Source organism: Ixodes scapularis, unplaced genomic scaffold (assembly GCF_016920785.2).
Source record: "Ixodes scapularis isolate PalLabHiFi unplaced genomic scaffold, ASM1692078v2 PGA_scaffold3__209_contigs__length_174095766, whole genome shotgun sequence".
Taxonomy (NCBI): Eukaryota; Metazoa; Arthropoda; class Arachnida; order Ixodida; family Ixodidae; genus Ixodes; species Ixodes scapularis.
The window spans coordinates 104,795,120-104,809,212 of record NW_024609868.1 but is presented as its reverse complement, the minus strand read 5'-3'; the positions used below and the strand labels follow the sequence as shown (position 1 = coordinate 104,809,212).

The 14,093-nt window shown below is 46.0% G+C and overlaps 1 protein-coding gene across 1 annotated transcript in view; it reads left to right on the top strand.

Moving 5' to 3' along the window:
• LOC8037924 (prostaglandin E synthase 2) overlaps positions 1-14,093 on the top strand; it is a 31,512-nt gene that overhangs the window by 13,409 nt on the left and 4,010 nt on the right. The window contains exons 3-4 of the mRNA XM_002406008.4: positions 5,424-5,626; positions 12,424-12,636. Of these exons, the coding sequence (XP_002406052.3) occupies positions 5,424-5,626; positions 12,424-12,636 (416 nt within the window). The remainder of the gene's footprint in view (positions 1-5,423; positions 5,627-12,423; positions 12,637-14,093) is intronic.

The following is a 14,093-nucleotide window of genomic DNA, read 5'->3' as shown; positions in this document are numbered from 1 at the left end:
GGACAAGAAAAAATGAGCTCCAACATAATTCAATGATGTCATGTGCTACCCACATATAATCTTCAGCTTGAGTACCCGTATTTACTCGCACAATGAACGCACTCGCGTAATGAACGCACCCCCCAAGTCGGCTCTCAAAATTTCAACTTTTTTTTTCACTCGCGTAATAAACGCACCCCCAACTTGGACGTCAAAATTTTGACCCCCTCCCCCCACGCGCGCGAAATTAACGCACTTTTCTATCCTGCTGCAGCGAGGTCGCGAATGCATGGGCAGTGGGCGAACAAAACGCCTTGCAAAAGGCGTTAAAAAAAATTCGCAAAGATCCAACGGAAGCAAAAAAAAACATGGAGAGGAGCTTTTTTTTTTGCACAGCGCAGTCTGCATTTTAGGTTCGCGCGCCGCCGCGCGCAAGGAGGTAGGAGAGAAAAGCGCTCTAAGCGAACAAAACAGCTTGCGAAAGGCGGCAAAAAAAGAAAAAGAAAGACTCACGGAACTGAGAAAACAAAAACACAAAGGAACTTTTTGTTTTTTTATCCTCTTTTTTTTTTTTTTTTTTTTTGCACAGCGCAGTTGGTTACGGGGGGGGGGGGGGGGGGGGTCGCGCACAGCGCGCAAGGAGGTAAGAAAGAGGAGCCGAGAAGTCCTCTAAAGCGCGATCCAAACCAACGCTTCTTTTTGCGCCTGTAGGCAGGGTTACCAGATTGGGCTATTAATAGCCAAATTGGGCTACTTCTTTTTTTATTTGGCGTCAAAATGTGGTGGTTGGCTATGTGGCTATTTTTGGGCTATTTCAAATCATGACGGAGAAAAATAATTCAACATGACAAACATTGAGACTGCGGGCAATATAAGGGGACACGAAGACACAGAGGTCTCTATTATTTATTTTTCTTGTGCTTGCTCTAGGGTAGAGAGATAAAAGACACTTTAGGATGGACACAAATCAACAGTCCATTTTTTACGGATTCCTGCTTTCAAGGTTTTCTGTGAAGATGCGTAGGCATGACGTCAGGACCACGGCTTTGACCTAGATTCAGTTCTAATGGCATCGCTTCTGCATTCATTGTCGCTTATCTTGTGCCTCCAAGTTCACACAAAGAAGGGCCTTGCCCCTGCATCCTCCTCCCTGACCTTTCTTTTCATCACCCTACCATTTCCTAGGAAAGAAGTGGATTGGAAGGCTACATCTAGGTCAAAGCCGTGCAAGGGCAACTCTTCGATATTGATGAAACGAGTAATCATGCCGAATTACGCATCACCCGAATGCGCGGACTGGGAAACGAATGTGCTTCATGTACGTGCATGTGGCTTCGGAAGTGTTTTTCTGAATACTCTTGAACAGTCCTCGCTTTGCGAGAAGGACAGAATTGCGCTCTTGGAAGTATGTCGGAGGTTTGTGATTGCGTGTATCAAAAGTGTGATGAAACGCCTCCCTGCGAACATGCAGCTTCTCAACGATTTGTTGTTTCTCAAGGCTGGCAGCATCACACAGTTTTCTTTTGACAGTTTTTACAAAGCGTTTTTGCCTTTTATACAGACTTCGGTGATCTCGGCCATGGAGTCCGAGTACAGGCTTCTCCAGACGAATATCAGAGATCTGTCTGATGATTGTTTAGAGCTATTTTGGAAAAATGTAAGGGAGTCCCAAAACCTAACTGGTTTTGGCAATTGGTACCAATTGGAAAAGCCAATTGGAACCAATGGGTATTTTTAGCTGGGGAGGCAAGAAACAGCTCTGGGGCAGCCATGTTCCCGTTGCTCTCTGCGCTTGGCACCGCGCTTTTGACACTACCCATGTCAAATGCCGCCGTTGAGAGGGTGTTTAGTTAGGTGTCCCTCACGAAGTCGGACCTCAGAAACAGATTGTCCCATTCCACCCTGGAAAGCATCCTGTTTGTGAAGTTCGCATTCCTTGGGAAGAAAGAGTGCTGCAAGGACTCCAAGCCCACAGAAGAATGTTTTGTGCGCTTCAACTCGCAACTGATGTATGAGGTCAGCCAGCCCTGCACGAGCGATTGTTAACTCTATGTGACTCTACAAACGTGTGTCAATACTTAAAAATGCCGATACTTTTTTGTGTGTGTTTTTCCAATAAAATGTTTCATATACATTTCAAGATGTTGCTGTTCTTGGAAGCTTCTTCTACGCAATATATGCAGATGCAGTTCCGGCTCCAGTTCCTACTTGCGAGAGCATAATTTTGAATTTTGTGGACCCTGACACTCAGCTGTTTTTTGGCTACTTTTTGGCTATACAAATTTTTTGCATTTGGCTACTTTTGGGCTACACCGTTTGGCATTTTGGCGGTTTGAGCTAAACCTACCTGGCAACCCTGCCTGTAGGTCGTGCGGCTGCGGATGTGACGTATTTTCGTGACGTCGCGCCGCTTCTTCGCTCCTTCCGGGCGCGCACAAGAAAGTTGGATAATTTCAACTTCTTCTCAACGCGCACAAAAACGCGCGGTGACGTAGTAGGGCGCTCCTGTGTCCCGGCCAATCGGTGGAGGGCAAGCTAGTTCCGGCTCCGCGTTTCTCGCCGTCTGGCTGCCCTCTCCTCCCCCCCCTTTTATTCTCTTCCAACATGACAACGCAATCTCTCTCTCTCTCTTTCTCTCGCCGTCTGGCCGGCCAGTCTGTCGCCAGGGTTGCCACTGGTGGCTACTTTTCGCCAAATTGGCTACTTTTGGGGGCGCTTGGCTACTGAAAATTACGCTTGGCGATTTGACGAATTTTTGGCTACTTTAAGCGATCCGCTGTGGCTCTCAGCAGTATCGCACAGGCACGTTTCCGGTCCAAAATGGGCTTGTTCTGCAAGTTGGGTTCATGCACCTTTAAATGCTGGACACGGGCAGACTGATTGAAAAGAATACAGACGCATGGAGAGCATTTACCTGGACCCTGCACAAGCTGACTTTGGGACGGCATTTTCAGAACGGCTTGCTTCGAGCGGACTGCCTGCCGAGGAGCTACTGTGCATTCATGTTTACGATGCAGTACGATGCTTTCAGTATTTGGAGAAACTGGCGAGTCAAGTGCAAACGCGCAATCCTAAAGAAACATCTGCACTCCGCAGGCTTCAATCAGTCAGGCCGGAGATTGTAATGGGGTCCAATGCTTGCCGGGAGATTTTTAGTTTGCCTTCGCACCTTCTCAGAACCTCTAGGAATGAGCTGGAAGCGGAGATCCGACTACTGTGGTCTGCTTTTGCCACGAACGAGACGAGCTCTGCGTTTAAAAGGGCCCTGCAAGGTCTTTTTTAGTGTTTTTTTTTTAATTTGCACCGAACCTGAGTGCACTGAAGGTAGTAACTTAATGAAACTTCCTTTTCTCTAATTTTGCTTTATTTTAAAAGTTATGGGCAAATTAAAATTATAAAAACAAGCAAAAAATAACCTTCATGCTTGAGTGGCCGTGAACTAGAGGAGGAGTAGTGAGCTCAGAGAGCGCTCACGGCTGCCGCACTCCGTGTCGACGGCTCGAGAGGGCGCCACTAAAGCATGTCCTGGATAGGCTGTTTGAAGCGGGCAGCCAGGGCGGCTCGCGTTGCATTTGCTGCGCGATTAAACACTAATTAGGCATGACACTTTATTGGCCACAAACGAACGCAAGCACGGGGTAAAGATCAGTAAAGAACGGGAACCACTTAGCTCTGCCATACCGCCAACGGGCAAACCGCAAGCCAAACCTTCTCGCCGAAGGCCTTCGGAAAGCTTGCAACCGGTCGGATCCTAGCGAGCCCGTACACGACCGCAGCGCCGCCGCCTACATCTGGGACCTTTCTACGCTCGCTGCTCGTTGGTGCCTAATCCCACTACACCTTTCTAGTATGCGCTGCCTTTTCCACCGCATGCTGGCGGGTATGTCGACGGGTAATTTCTTGTCCCCGACTTTATAAACTGCATTTGTTTCTTTTCAGATCTAAAATACTTACAAAAACTACTTTTATAAATGACTGAAACGGTTCGCGCCACTTATATTTTGTATTTCGACTAAAAGGAAGCTTTTAGCGGCTCTGACCAGTAGCAAGCCCAGGACCAAAGACTGGCCGCAGTTTGAACAGAGCGCTCGCTGACCTAATGCCGGCCCTGGGTGGAAGAGGTTTCCGCGTCGTCTGGTTAAAATATGACGCACTGATATTTAGTTGCTCTTTCTGTGCCCGCTGGCTTGCCTGAACCCCAAGAGACGTGGAAACCACAGACGCCGTCAAACTTCTGACACTTCCAGTTCCAAATGCCGAAGCAGACTATTCTCCCACATAGCGCTGACCAACACGGAGCTTCGCAATAAGATTAAGCTTGACCTTCTGGAGTCCATCCTAAGAATAAAGTTTGGCCTCCGTCTGCAGCAGAGAACATCACATACATACACGGTTACAGATGAAGTGCTCCAGAAAATGACTGCAAACTATTCTTGGGCCAGCAGAATCTTCTAGAACTTCGCTGCAGTGTTTGATATATGCAATATTAGCAATTGAAGTGCTTCACCCTCACGCTTGTAAACTTGTGATATAAAGGTTTAATATAGTGTTTTTTTATTTCTTTTCTGTTTTTAATACCTTTATATTGCACATACTTGGTGTGGCGACTTTTGGGCGAAATCCCAAACGAAATGGCTACTTTTGGCTACTTTCTGCACGTGATTTGGCTACTTTGACTCTAAACCCAGTGGCAACCCTGTCTGTCGCAGTTGCACTTTGCTTGTGCGCTCGTGCCGAAGTTTCGCCCGTCCAAACCAAAGCGCACGGTTCTGACTCAGAAAGCGCGCCCGGAAACAGCAAAAACGCCACGAAATGCGTCACATCCGCAGCCGCACGACCTACAGGCGCAAAAAGAAGCGTTGGTTTGGATCGCGCTTAAGCAAACGAAACAGCTTTCGAAAGACGGCAAAAAGAAAAAAAAAAAAAACACGGAACTGAGAAAAAAAAAAAGAGGAGCTTTTTTTTCTTTTGCACAGCGCAGTTTGGTTACGAGGGTCGCGCGCCGCGCGCAAGGAGATAAGAAAGATAAGCGGAAAGCCCTCGTCTAAGCAACGCCTAAGCAAACAAAACAGCTTGCAAAAGGCGGCAAAAAAAAAAAAGGAACTAAGAGAAAACGAAAACAAAGAGGATTTTTTTTTTTTTTTTTGCACAGCTTAGTTTGGTTATGGGGTCGGGCGCCACGCGCAAAGCTATAAGAAGTTACTTAGATTTTTCAGGATAAAAGGTCCGTTCATTATGCGAGTAAATACGGCCGCAAAAATTTTACTTCGCGTAATGAACGCCCCCCCCTAACTTTGCATCGATTTTTCGGAAAAAAAAGTGCGTTCATTCTGCGAGTAAATACGGTATGTGACAGCAAGAGTGGTGCACCTTTGCCTGCTTATCGATGATTTTTCCCAAACAACAGACCAAAGAAACTCCCATTGCTTCATTCTCCTGTGCAGCAAATCAATGACTCCACGGTGATCATCAGCATGCTGCAGAGCTACCTCAGCGACATCAAGGCTGGTTTCCAAAGGTACCTGGTCCTGTACGATCCAGTCAAAGTGACGGACGCTTCGGGAAAGGAGTCTCTCGAAGTGTTCAACAAGTACAACCTTATGATGGACAATGTGCCGGTCACAGGAAAAGCTGCCGAAGAGCTCAAGTAAGTCCCGCATTTTTAACCCGTGCTCATCAGTGCCGTAAAAGCGCTGTTGCAAGTTTGTACTTTTACTCCTATTACGAGAGTACTGAAAACGAATAGGTCAGACTCCTACTTGTGAAGGAGAAATATAACATTGTTTTATATTCTAATATAGAAAAATGTTTACTTCTATAAAGTTATAACATATAGAATAGGATTGCTATGGGTGCTTGATGTGCTATTAAGTATGACTTTGCACCCTAAAAGCAAATCTTGGGAAGTTTTTTTTTTTGCTTTGAAGATGGATAAACGTATAGTACAAAAAGGAACACAGAAAGAAGACTGATGTTCAGTTGTACATGCAGACACTAAGCTTGGTCATTCACAGTACAAATAAAAAACTTGCCTTGTGTAGTGCAAGCAAGCAAACCACATAAAATGTATATGGTAATAGTGATACAAGTTGCAGCTTACGACAGGTAATTGAGGTGATTCCCCTCTGACAATTCTGGGAGTGATGACCTCTTGTAGTGCACTGTCCGAACGAGAATATGACGTCCGGCAGTCCTTTGGCCCACCTTAGTTAGTATGCAGCATATACGCTCCGTGCGGGAACTATAGGGGGCGCTTTCAAAAACGCGCGTAGCGCCGCTAGCGGAGGAGCTGGCGTTCAACAGTGAGGCGCGTTCAGCAGCCTGCGGCGCCTTTTTGCGTGCGAAGCTGTGGCGGCGGAAGCACGCACGGACGGAACTTTTGCTTTTTGAGCCGATAAGTTGAGGGTGACGTTGCATGAGTGCTGGGGCAGACCTAAGAAGGGTATCTAGCTGTTCTCCACTTCTTTTATATTGAGTTCGAGTTGTTATTAGGGGTAATTTTTCTAGTTGCGGCCGAAAAAGGGGTTTGAGCAATTTCCCGAAAAGCAAGACGGCTGCCACCATAATTGCTCTCAGTGGGAAATTTGTTTCGCTCGTCGCTGTAAACGTAGGACCGCTGGGACGATTATATTTATAGGCGAGTGAGATGTTCACTAAGTTTGTGTACTAAGTGGGCCAAGTTTCATTAAGACAGCAGGTGTGAAAGTTATGGTTTGAACGAATGAAGGAATAAAGCTGTCAGGAATATCCGATATTGGACCCAAAATGGTGTGTTATAACCAGGCTGTGCGAAGTGCAGATTTGAACACACAGGTTCTTGGACATGACCGTAACTTGGCACAACAGTTATGATACCAAAAATAGGTGGCATAGGGAAACCAGGTGGAAATTTGGTTTGGGCGGCGTAACTGAAAGGGGAAATGGTTTTGACCGTGAAAGGGCTGTCAAGAGAATACCACTCGTCGTGGGAGATGGAGACTGTACAGGTAGAAAGGGACTAGTGCACTGTACTTCCAATTGAAACAACTTTACGAAAGGTGGCTTCAAAGCTGAGAAAACCAAGTTGCCGGCCAACACACGGTTTGGCCGTCAAAGGCTTTTGCAATCAGCTGTTGTGTAGTAATCTGGTTGTGCGAGGTGCTGATTTTCGGCACACAGGTACTTGGACAACCGTAACTTAACAAAACCCTTATTATACCTAAAAGAGGTGTCATTATTTAACCAGGGGGAAATATTTTTGGGCGGCGTAACTAAATGGGAAACGGTTTTGACCGCCAAAGGCTGTCAAGAGAATACCACTCATCATGGACGGGAGGTGCACACTTTACAGGGAGGAAGAAACCAGTGGACGGTACTTCCAAATCAGACAACTTTACGATAGGTGGCTCCAAAGCCGAGAAAAAAAATTGTTGTCTGCAAGACTCGGGGTGTCAGCGTTTCCATATCCAAAAGGAGGCTAATCAAAAAGGAAAGCACACCACATAAACTTCCATACTCAAACATCGATTCTCCAGTGATTCCAAGTTTCATTGTAGTTTTTTTTAGATTCATATTTGTCACTTTTTGTACCGTCCGAATCTTTCTTCATGAAGTACAGACTGCGTGCCATACTGGTCCGGAAATATCATTGACTTGTACGATGGGGACGAAACTTTTTTGGTGGGCATTCCTTCAACGAAATTCGCACAGCATACCCGCGAGTGTGGGATGCATCATTTCAGTTCGAGCTGAGATATGTAAGCGTTACTGGTACGAAAACAAACGCAGAGCGCAAAGCGGCAGTGTAGAATACGTCAGCCGCGCCGACACAGTGGCAGACATGATCGGGAGACCAAATTTCTCGCGTCGTACGGCACGGGTCCATCGTTGTCGCTGTCCCACAAAACATCGGCGAGGTGAAAAACTGTGAAACTTCGTCCCCACAAGATACGACACATAACAGCAGTTCATGCTGTCAACCTAGCGTAACCGCACCGCTCAGACTTCAATGCGTACCAATGTACGCGGCGTGGTTTCGTTTCGCTGGGGCTCTCACTGCCTACCTTCGGTAACGGCCGCGCGGCGGCGCGCCGGTCGCGTCGCACGGAGTGTATAGTGACCACCTTCACTCACTCAACACACTTCATCTTAATGATGCCTCGGCCTTCAACAGGATCACTTGCATCGCTCCTCAAAGCATTATTGTCACCCTTAATTTACACTTAATTTGCACAATTAGAGCTGATTGTTACATATGCACCTCATTAAATCTTCTGTTTCCTTGGCAAGTTGGACCACTAGGCTTTTACCTGAAGAAAACCCAAGTCTTATCCCCTTCTCAGAGAACAAAAACATCTCCAAACCATCATGAGAAAAGGCTTCCCTTAATTTTCGGGCCAAAGGTTGCAAACATGTTGCTATTTAGGTCCGCCACTTCAAGAAGGAATACAAGCTCTTCGAGGACAGGTTCCGAACGTTATCTCCACCTCTTACATGTTCACAAATTGCAAGGCCGTTTACTCATCAGGGCAGGTTTTCTCAAGGCGATGGTGAACCCCTTTGGGTAAACTAGCGTCCCTAGATGGGAAAACATACCTAGGTACTCTAATAAATGGCTAGATGTAGAACAACTAATTATTTTTGATTGGGCAGTATTGTGTGTCACCTATTGGTAAAACAGTGAAGTCATTCTGTTTGTTTTTCAGTTTTCCGCTGGTTGTCGATCTAGTATGGCATTTTAAGTCAAAATATACTAATGTTGTGGTTAAGACCACATCAACAATGTCATACCATGCCTGTTCTTTTTTTTGTGTCTCCAGTAACTGAGGGACTAAATTTGCCCATAATTTGTTCCCTTCTGGCCCCCACCTCCTGAATTAACCGGAACCTCTTGTCTGCTGTCATATTACTGTCATACTGTCATAGCAAAGTGCAGCACAGCTGCATTTTGCTGCATATCGCATTAAGACTCAAGATAGTTCTAAATCCACTTTTAAAAGGGGGAAAAAACGGGAAAAGAAAATCTCGTCAACTTCGCTTTTGCTAAGTGTTTGCATATTTCTTGTTTGTGCGACTTTCGGGGAGGACATCGACAAGGTTGAATCGGATACCGCTCTTGAATCTTTCTCATAGGTGAATTTACGGATCGTCGCGGCCAGAACCAGACGCAACGGCTCTGCTTCAGTGTGAACGTGTGCTTGTCACTGTCACCCACACCGTCGTCACGGTGTAGCTGGCCACCGTAAATGTATACAATGAACTCTCACTTGAGCGAACTTCGGGGGACCCAAGAAAATAGTTCACTTAGCTGAAAGTTCACTAAACTGAATATATTCACTAGAATATGGAACAGCATAGGGCACAGCATACATCGAGTTAAAAGTGTGAAATGCAATTTATAGAGTCATGTACATCGATATATATATATACAGAGTGCATAACAATTAGGCTGCTGCCTTTTTCATTTAAAAAAAAAAATTGAATTTTTATTTGCACCAGTGCTCTTAAAGTGCATGAGGTAGCAAAGCTGTTCAGAGAGTATGTTTTTTTGCACTCCCTCTGGCACAGCTTGTTGCTGTGACGAATCCATACCACGATGGCATCGTCCGCCAGCTTGAAATATCCCATGCAGAGTCATGTCCTGCTGGGATTGAACGCAGTTTGTCCTTCAGGCTTTGACTTTTGCTTCACTATCGTTGACAACTTCGATGGTGGAGTCCCGTAGTCCTTTGCAACGTTCACTTGCCTTTGACCGTTGTCCAGACGCTGAAGGATGTTGTGCTTGTCTGATAGAGACAACCGCTTCCCTTTTGTCGTACTCATTGCGAAAGTGGGCGCACAAAGTGCCGTTCTGCTGATGTTACCCAAAACTAAGATGGCCGAACGAAATTGATGACAAAGGGAAAACAGACACACCTCATGGTTCGTTTTCGTCTATTGCACCGCCGCTTTGCCTCTGCTGTGCTGTAAATGCCAGCAATGATAACGCCGCCGGTGGTGGGGCGGTAGGTATCGGCTACGCCAGCACTGCAGAGCACAATACTTCGTTGAACCGATTGCAAAAATAATCCTGGGTCCGCCGATCAAGTTCGTTGAACTGAAATATTCGCCATTCCGGAATTCGTTTTTCGTTTGACTGAAACATTTTAACATAGAATGCATAGGAAAACCGCCGGAGATTTTTTGAACGTTTGTTAAACTTTCATCTACGCAAACCGACGTTTGCGTAGATGAGAGTTTACGGTATACTTAATATACGACATTGTCAAAGCTACTAGTGCGAACGTGTGGCTTCATCTACAGTTTCAATTCTGCGAGAATGCATGCGAATTGTAAACGAAATCAAGCCGTATGCATGTGCCAGTAGCTTTGACAGCGTTGTACATTAAGTATGAAACAGAGTATAGAAACCTCGATGCTGTCGGGGCACTGCAAACAGAAAACGGAGGAAAATGTACGGGCTGTGCACCCCGAACAACAACTTCATCAATGACCCCTTTCGCCGCAGAGTAATCGCTGCTCACGGGTTGACGTGCATAGCGCAAAAAATTAAATGTATTAGTGTAGATATATACCAGCACTTCTTCGCAAAACATTTTTGTACTCGCCATAAAGACACTTGGAAGGCTTCCTTCTGAACTGCCGCTTTGCTTGATGTGCTAATAGGTTGATGTTGCATCAATAATATAAAAGCCGGATCAAAATAAATTCACCAGCATCATAACCCTCAATCAACATCGCGGCCATTTTCCCTGTAGGTACTACTTCTCCCTCGGCAGCCTTGCTCTCCCAGTCACATGACCTAAAATTCCCCCTTGTGGGCAATAGTAAACTTTAACCCATGTTAAGCGTTCGAGAAAATTGGCCCTGGAATAGGAAGGATCCAGGGTCACTAAGTGCTTTCTTGATAGCTGAAGAATGCTTTGTGTCACTTGCTGTAACGAATTCTGTGACCTATATTTTACAATTTATGTACACAAAGCATTGTTTACATGCTCATAGTATTCTTGATATTCAAACAATGCTTTGTGGCATGGGCTACAAGAAGTTTCGTAACCCACATTTGACAATTTCTATACACAAAGCATTTGTTCAGTATCCAAACAGCTAGTGAGCACTCATTGTGGCACGGGCACACGCTCCATATTTTATGACATTTGTATGGTTGCCTAGTAATGCAGATACTAAATAGCTCCACGTGAGTGGGCGTTTCTTTCTGAGGAGCTCTTGACTGGTGGCTTACGTTTGAACTAGTGCTGCCATCAGGACTTGTCCATGTGGAACAGATAAGGGGAACCTATCAATGCAAACTGCTGTTATCGTTTGCGCCTGTGTCACCACGGTCCGATTGATAGGAAGGGAGAATTCTTGAAACTGCAAGCTCGGTGACTACTTGTTTGAGAATTAGGAGAAAAAAATAATCAAGATAACTATGAGCCCTTTCTTTCGGCGGTTAGGTTTTTTATTTGTTTGCTCTCAATTTTTTTTTGTAGGTGCTTATTTTTCGTGATTTTGTCGGGAGCAGTATAGGCACTTTTCATCCATTAGTAAGCTTGATCTCCACCCTTTGCTCGCTTTTCTGCACTATTTTTATGGTGACTCGGGCACAAATGATGACGGCAGTTCACGTTGGTGGGCTTCCCCCTGTCTGCTCCACATGGACATGTCCTGACGTCGGTGCTAGTTCAAACTTATACCACCGGTCGAGCGCTCCTTAGAAAAAAAAAAGTGTTTACTCGCGTGGTGCTATTTAGTATTTGCATGACTGCACTTGCAGCACCATACTTCTGATGTTACAATGCACAAAAACAGATGCACGATTCCACGAGCACACGAAAAGGGGGACGCTCGTACGGTGCTCGCTCGCAGCTCTGTCTTCTTTGATAAGCACAAACTTAGATGCAGATTTTAAAGCGATAGTTTTAAGGAGCTCTTGTCACTGAAAAGCAGGCGTCGGTTGCAGACGGAAAAGTCTTGATTGGTTGATAGGGTCCTGACGTCTCAGCCACATAACCTCGGGCCGGAATTTCAAACGCCCCTGTGGGAACCGACCTTAAGCGCCGATAGCTGATGCTGACATGACCTGTTGTCCTTGACATCGTCCTATATGTCGCTCCTGACATTGTCCTCTAGGACATTGTTCTCGACATCGTCCTAGAGGCCTTCCTTAAAGTCACCCTCGATGTCGTTCTTGATGTCATCTTCAACATCTTAGAGGTCATCCTGGACGTCGTCCTCGACGTTAATCTTGAGGTCGCCCTTGACGGCGTCCTAGAGGTCTTCCTAGAGGTTGACCGCAATGTTTTGCTATCGCATTCCGCTCTTAAAGGTGAAGCTTAAGCGTCTTCCAAGTTTTTTTTTCATTATTTTTCAGTGCTAGCTTACACAAATGAGGTGCAAAACAGTGGAGCTGTCCTGTTCGTGCCGAGCCCATTGCACGGCCCTTATCCCACTTTTCTTCCCCAGGCGGGAGCAGACGTGGCGCTCGTGGGCGGACGACGTGCTGGTGCACATCCTGTCGCCCAACGTGTACCGGACGCGCCAGGAGGCCCTTCAGGCCTTCCGCTACTTCTCCGAGGTGGGCCAGTGGGAGAGCCACTTCCCGGCCTGGGAGCGCCTGCTCGTCGTCTACGTGGGCGCCGCTGCTATGTACTTTGTCGCAAAAAGGCTGAAGAAGAGGTGCGTCGATCGCCCTTGGCTAACGCTCGCTTGTTATTTTTTTTTTTTATATTTACATTTGTTACTGGCAAGGCTTTGAAGTAGATCCCACGTATGTTTCGCGTACGCAGGGATGGGCAAAATACATGCAAATGTATCGAAATACAAATACAAAATACTTTGTCAAAAATGTATTTAATTACAAATCTAATTACATTTCCAAAAAAGCATTTAAAGGGGCCCTGCAATTATATTTAAGCGTCTACCTTTTTTGCGGTTTCCACGTCTCTTGGGGTTCGGGCAAGCCAGCGGGCATGGAGAGAGTAACTAAATATCACTGCATCATATTTTAACCGGGCGACGCGGAAACCTCCTCCACCGACGGGGGCGACCCGCGGTACCGAAAGCGCGCAAAATGTGACGTCTTTGGTCCTTGGCTTACTACTGGTCAGAGCCGCTCAAAGCTTTTTTTTAGTCGAAATACCAATTATAAGTGGCGCGAACCGTTTAAATTATTTCTAAAGTAGTTTTTGTTCAGTATTTTAGATCAGAAAAGAAAGGAATGCAGTTTATAAAGTATGGAAACAAGAAATGACGCGTCGACGTACCCGCCACCAAGCGGTGGAAAAGGCGGCGCATACTAGAAAAGAGTAGTGGGATCAGGAGCCGACACGGTAAGGCCCCAGATGTATGCGGCGGCGCTGCGGTCGTTTACGGACTGGAGGATCCGACCGGCTCCAAGCGTTCCGAAGGCCTTCAGCGAGTAGGTTTGTCTTGCGTTTTGGCCATTTCGCGGCAGCACGAAGTAACTCCCATTCTGAATTGATCTTTACCCCGTGTTTGCTGTCGTTTGTGGCCAATGAAGTGTCATGCCGAATTAGTGTTTAATCGCGCAGCAAATGCAATGAGAGCCGCTCTGGCTGCCCGCTGTATACAGCCTATCCAGAACACGCCTTAGTGGCGCCCTCTCGCGCCGTCGACACGGAGTGCGGCAGCCGTGAGCACTCGCAGAGCTCACTATCCCTCCTCTTGTTCACGGCCAACCAAGCGACCAAGGACGTCATGAGGGAGGTTATTTTTTGCTTGTTTTTGTAATTTTAATTTGCCTATAACTTCTAAAATAAAGCGAAATTCGAGAAAAGAAAAGTTACATTAAGTTACTACGGTCAGTGCGCTCAGGTTTGGTGCAAATTAAAAACGAGTAAAAAAGTGCTTGCAGGGCCCCTTTAAGTACAAGATACAAATACAACCAAATGTATTTGGTCTCCTCCAAATACTTTTCCAAATACATTCCTCAAAATTTGCGTCAGCGACTTCAGGGCACCTGCAAAGTGTTTCTGGGCATCTCATTTTAATTTTGCATCGCACACTTGGGAGTTAGTGTGCGAGGCTCTAGTAACTGAATATAAATATAATAAAAAAAAAATGTTATCAGCTTGGACGTAATAGGTGAAAAAAGTACAGAGATTCTAGCAGCT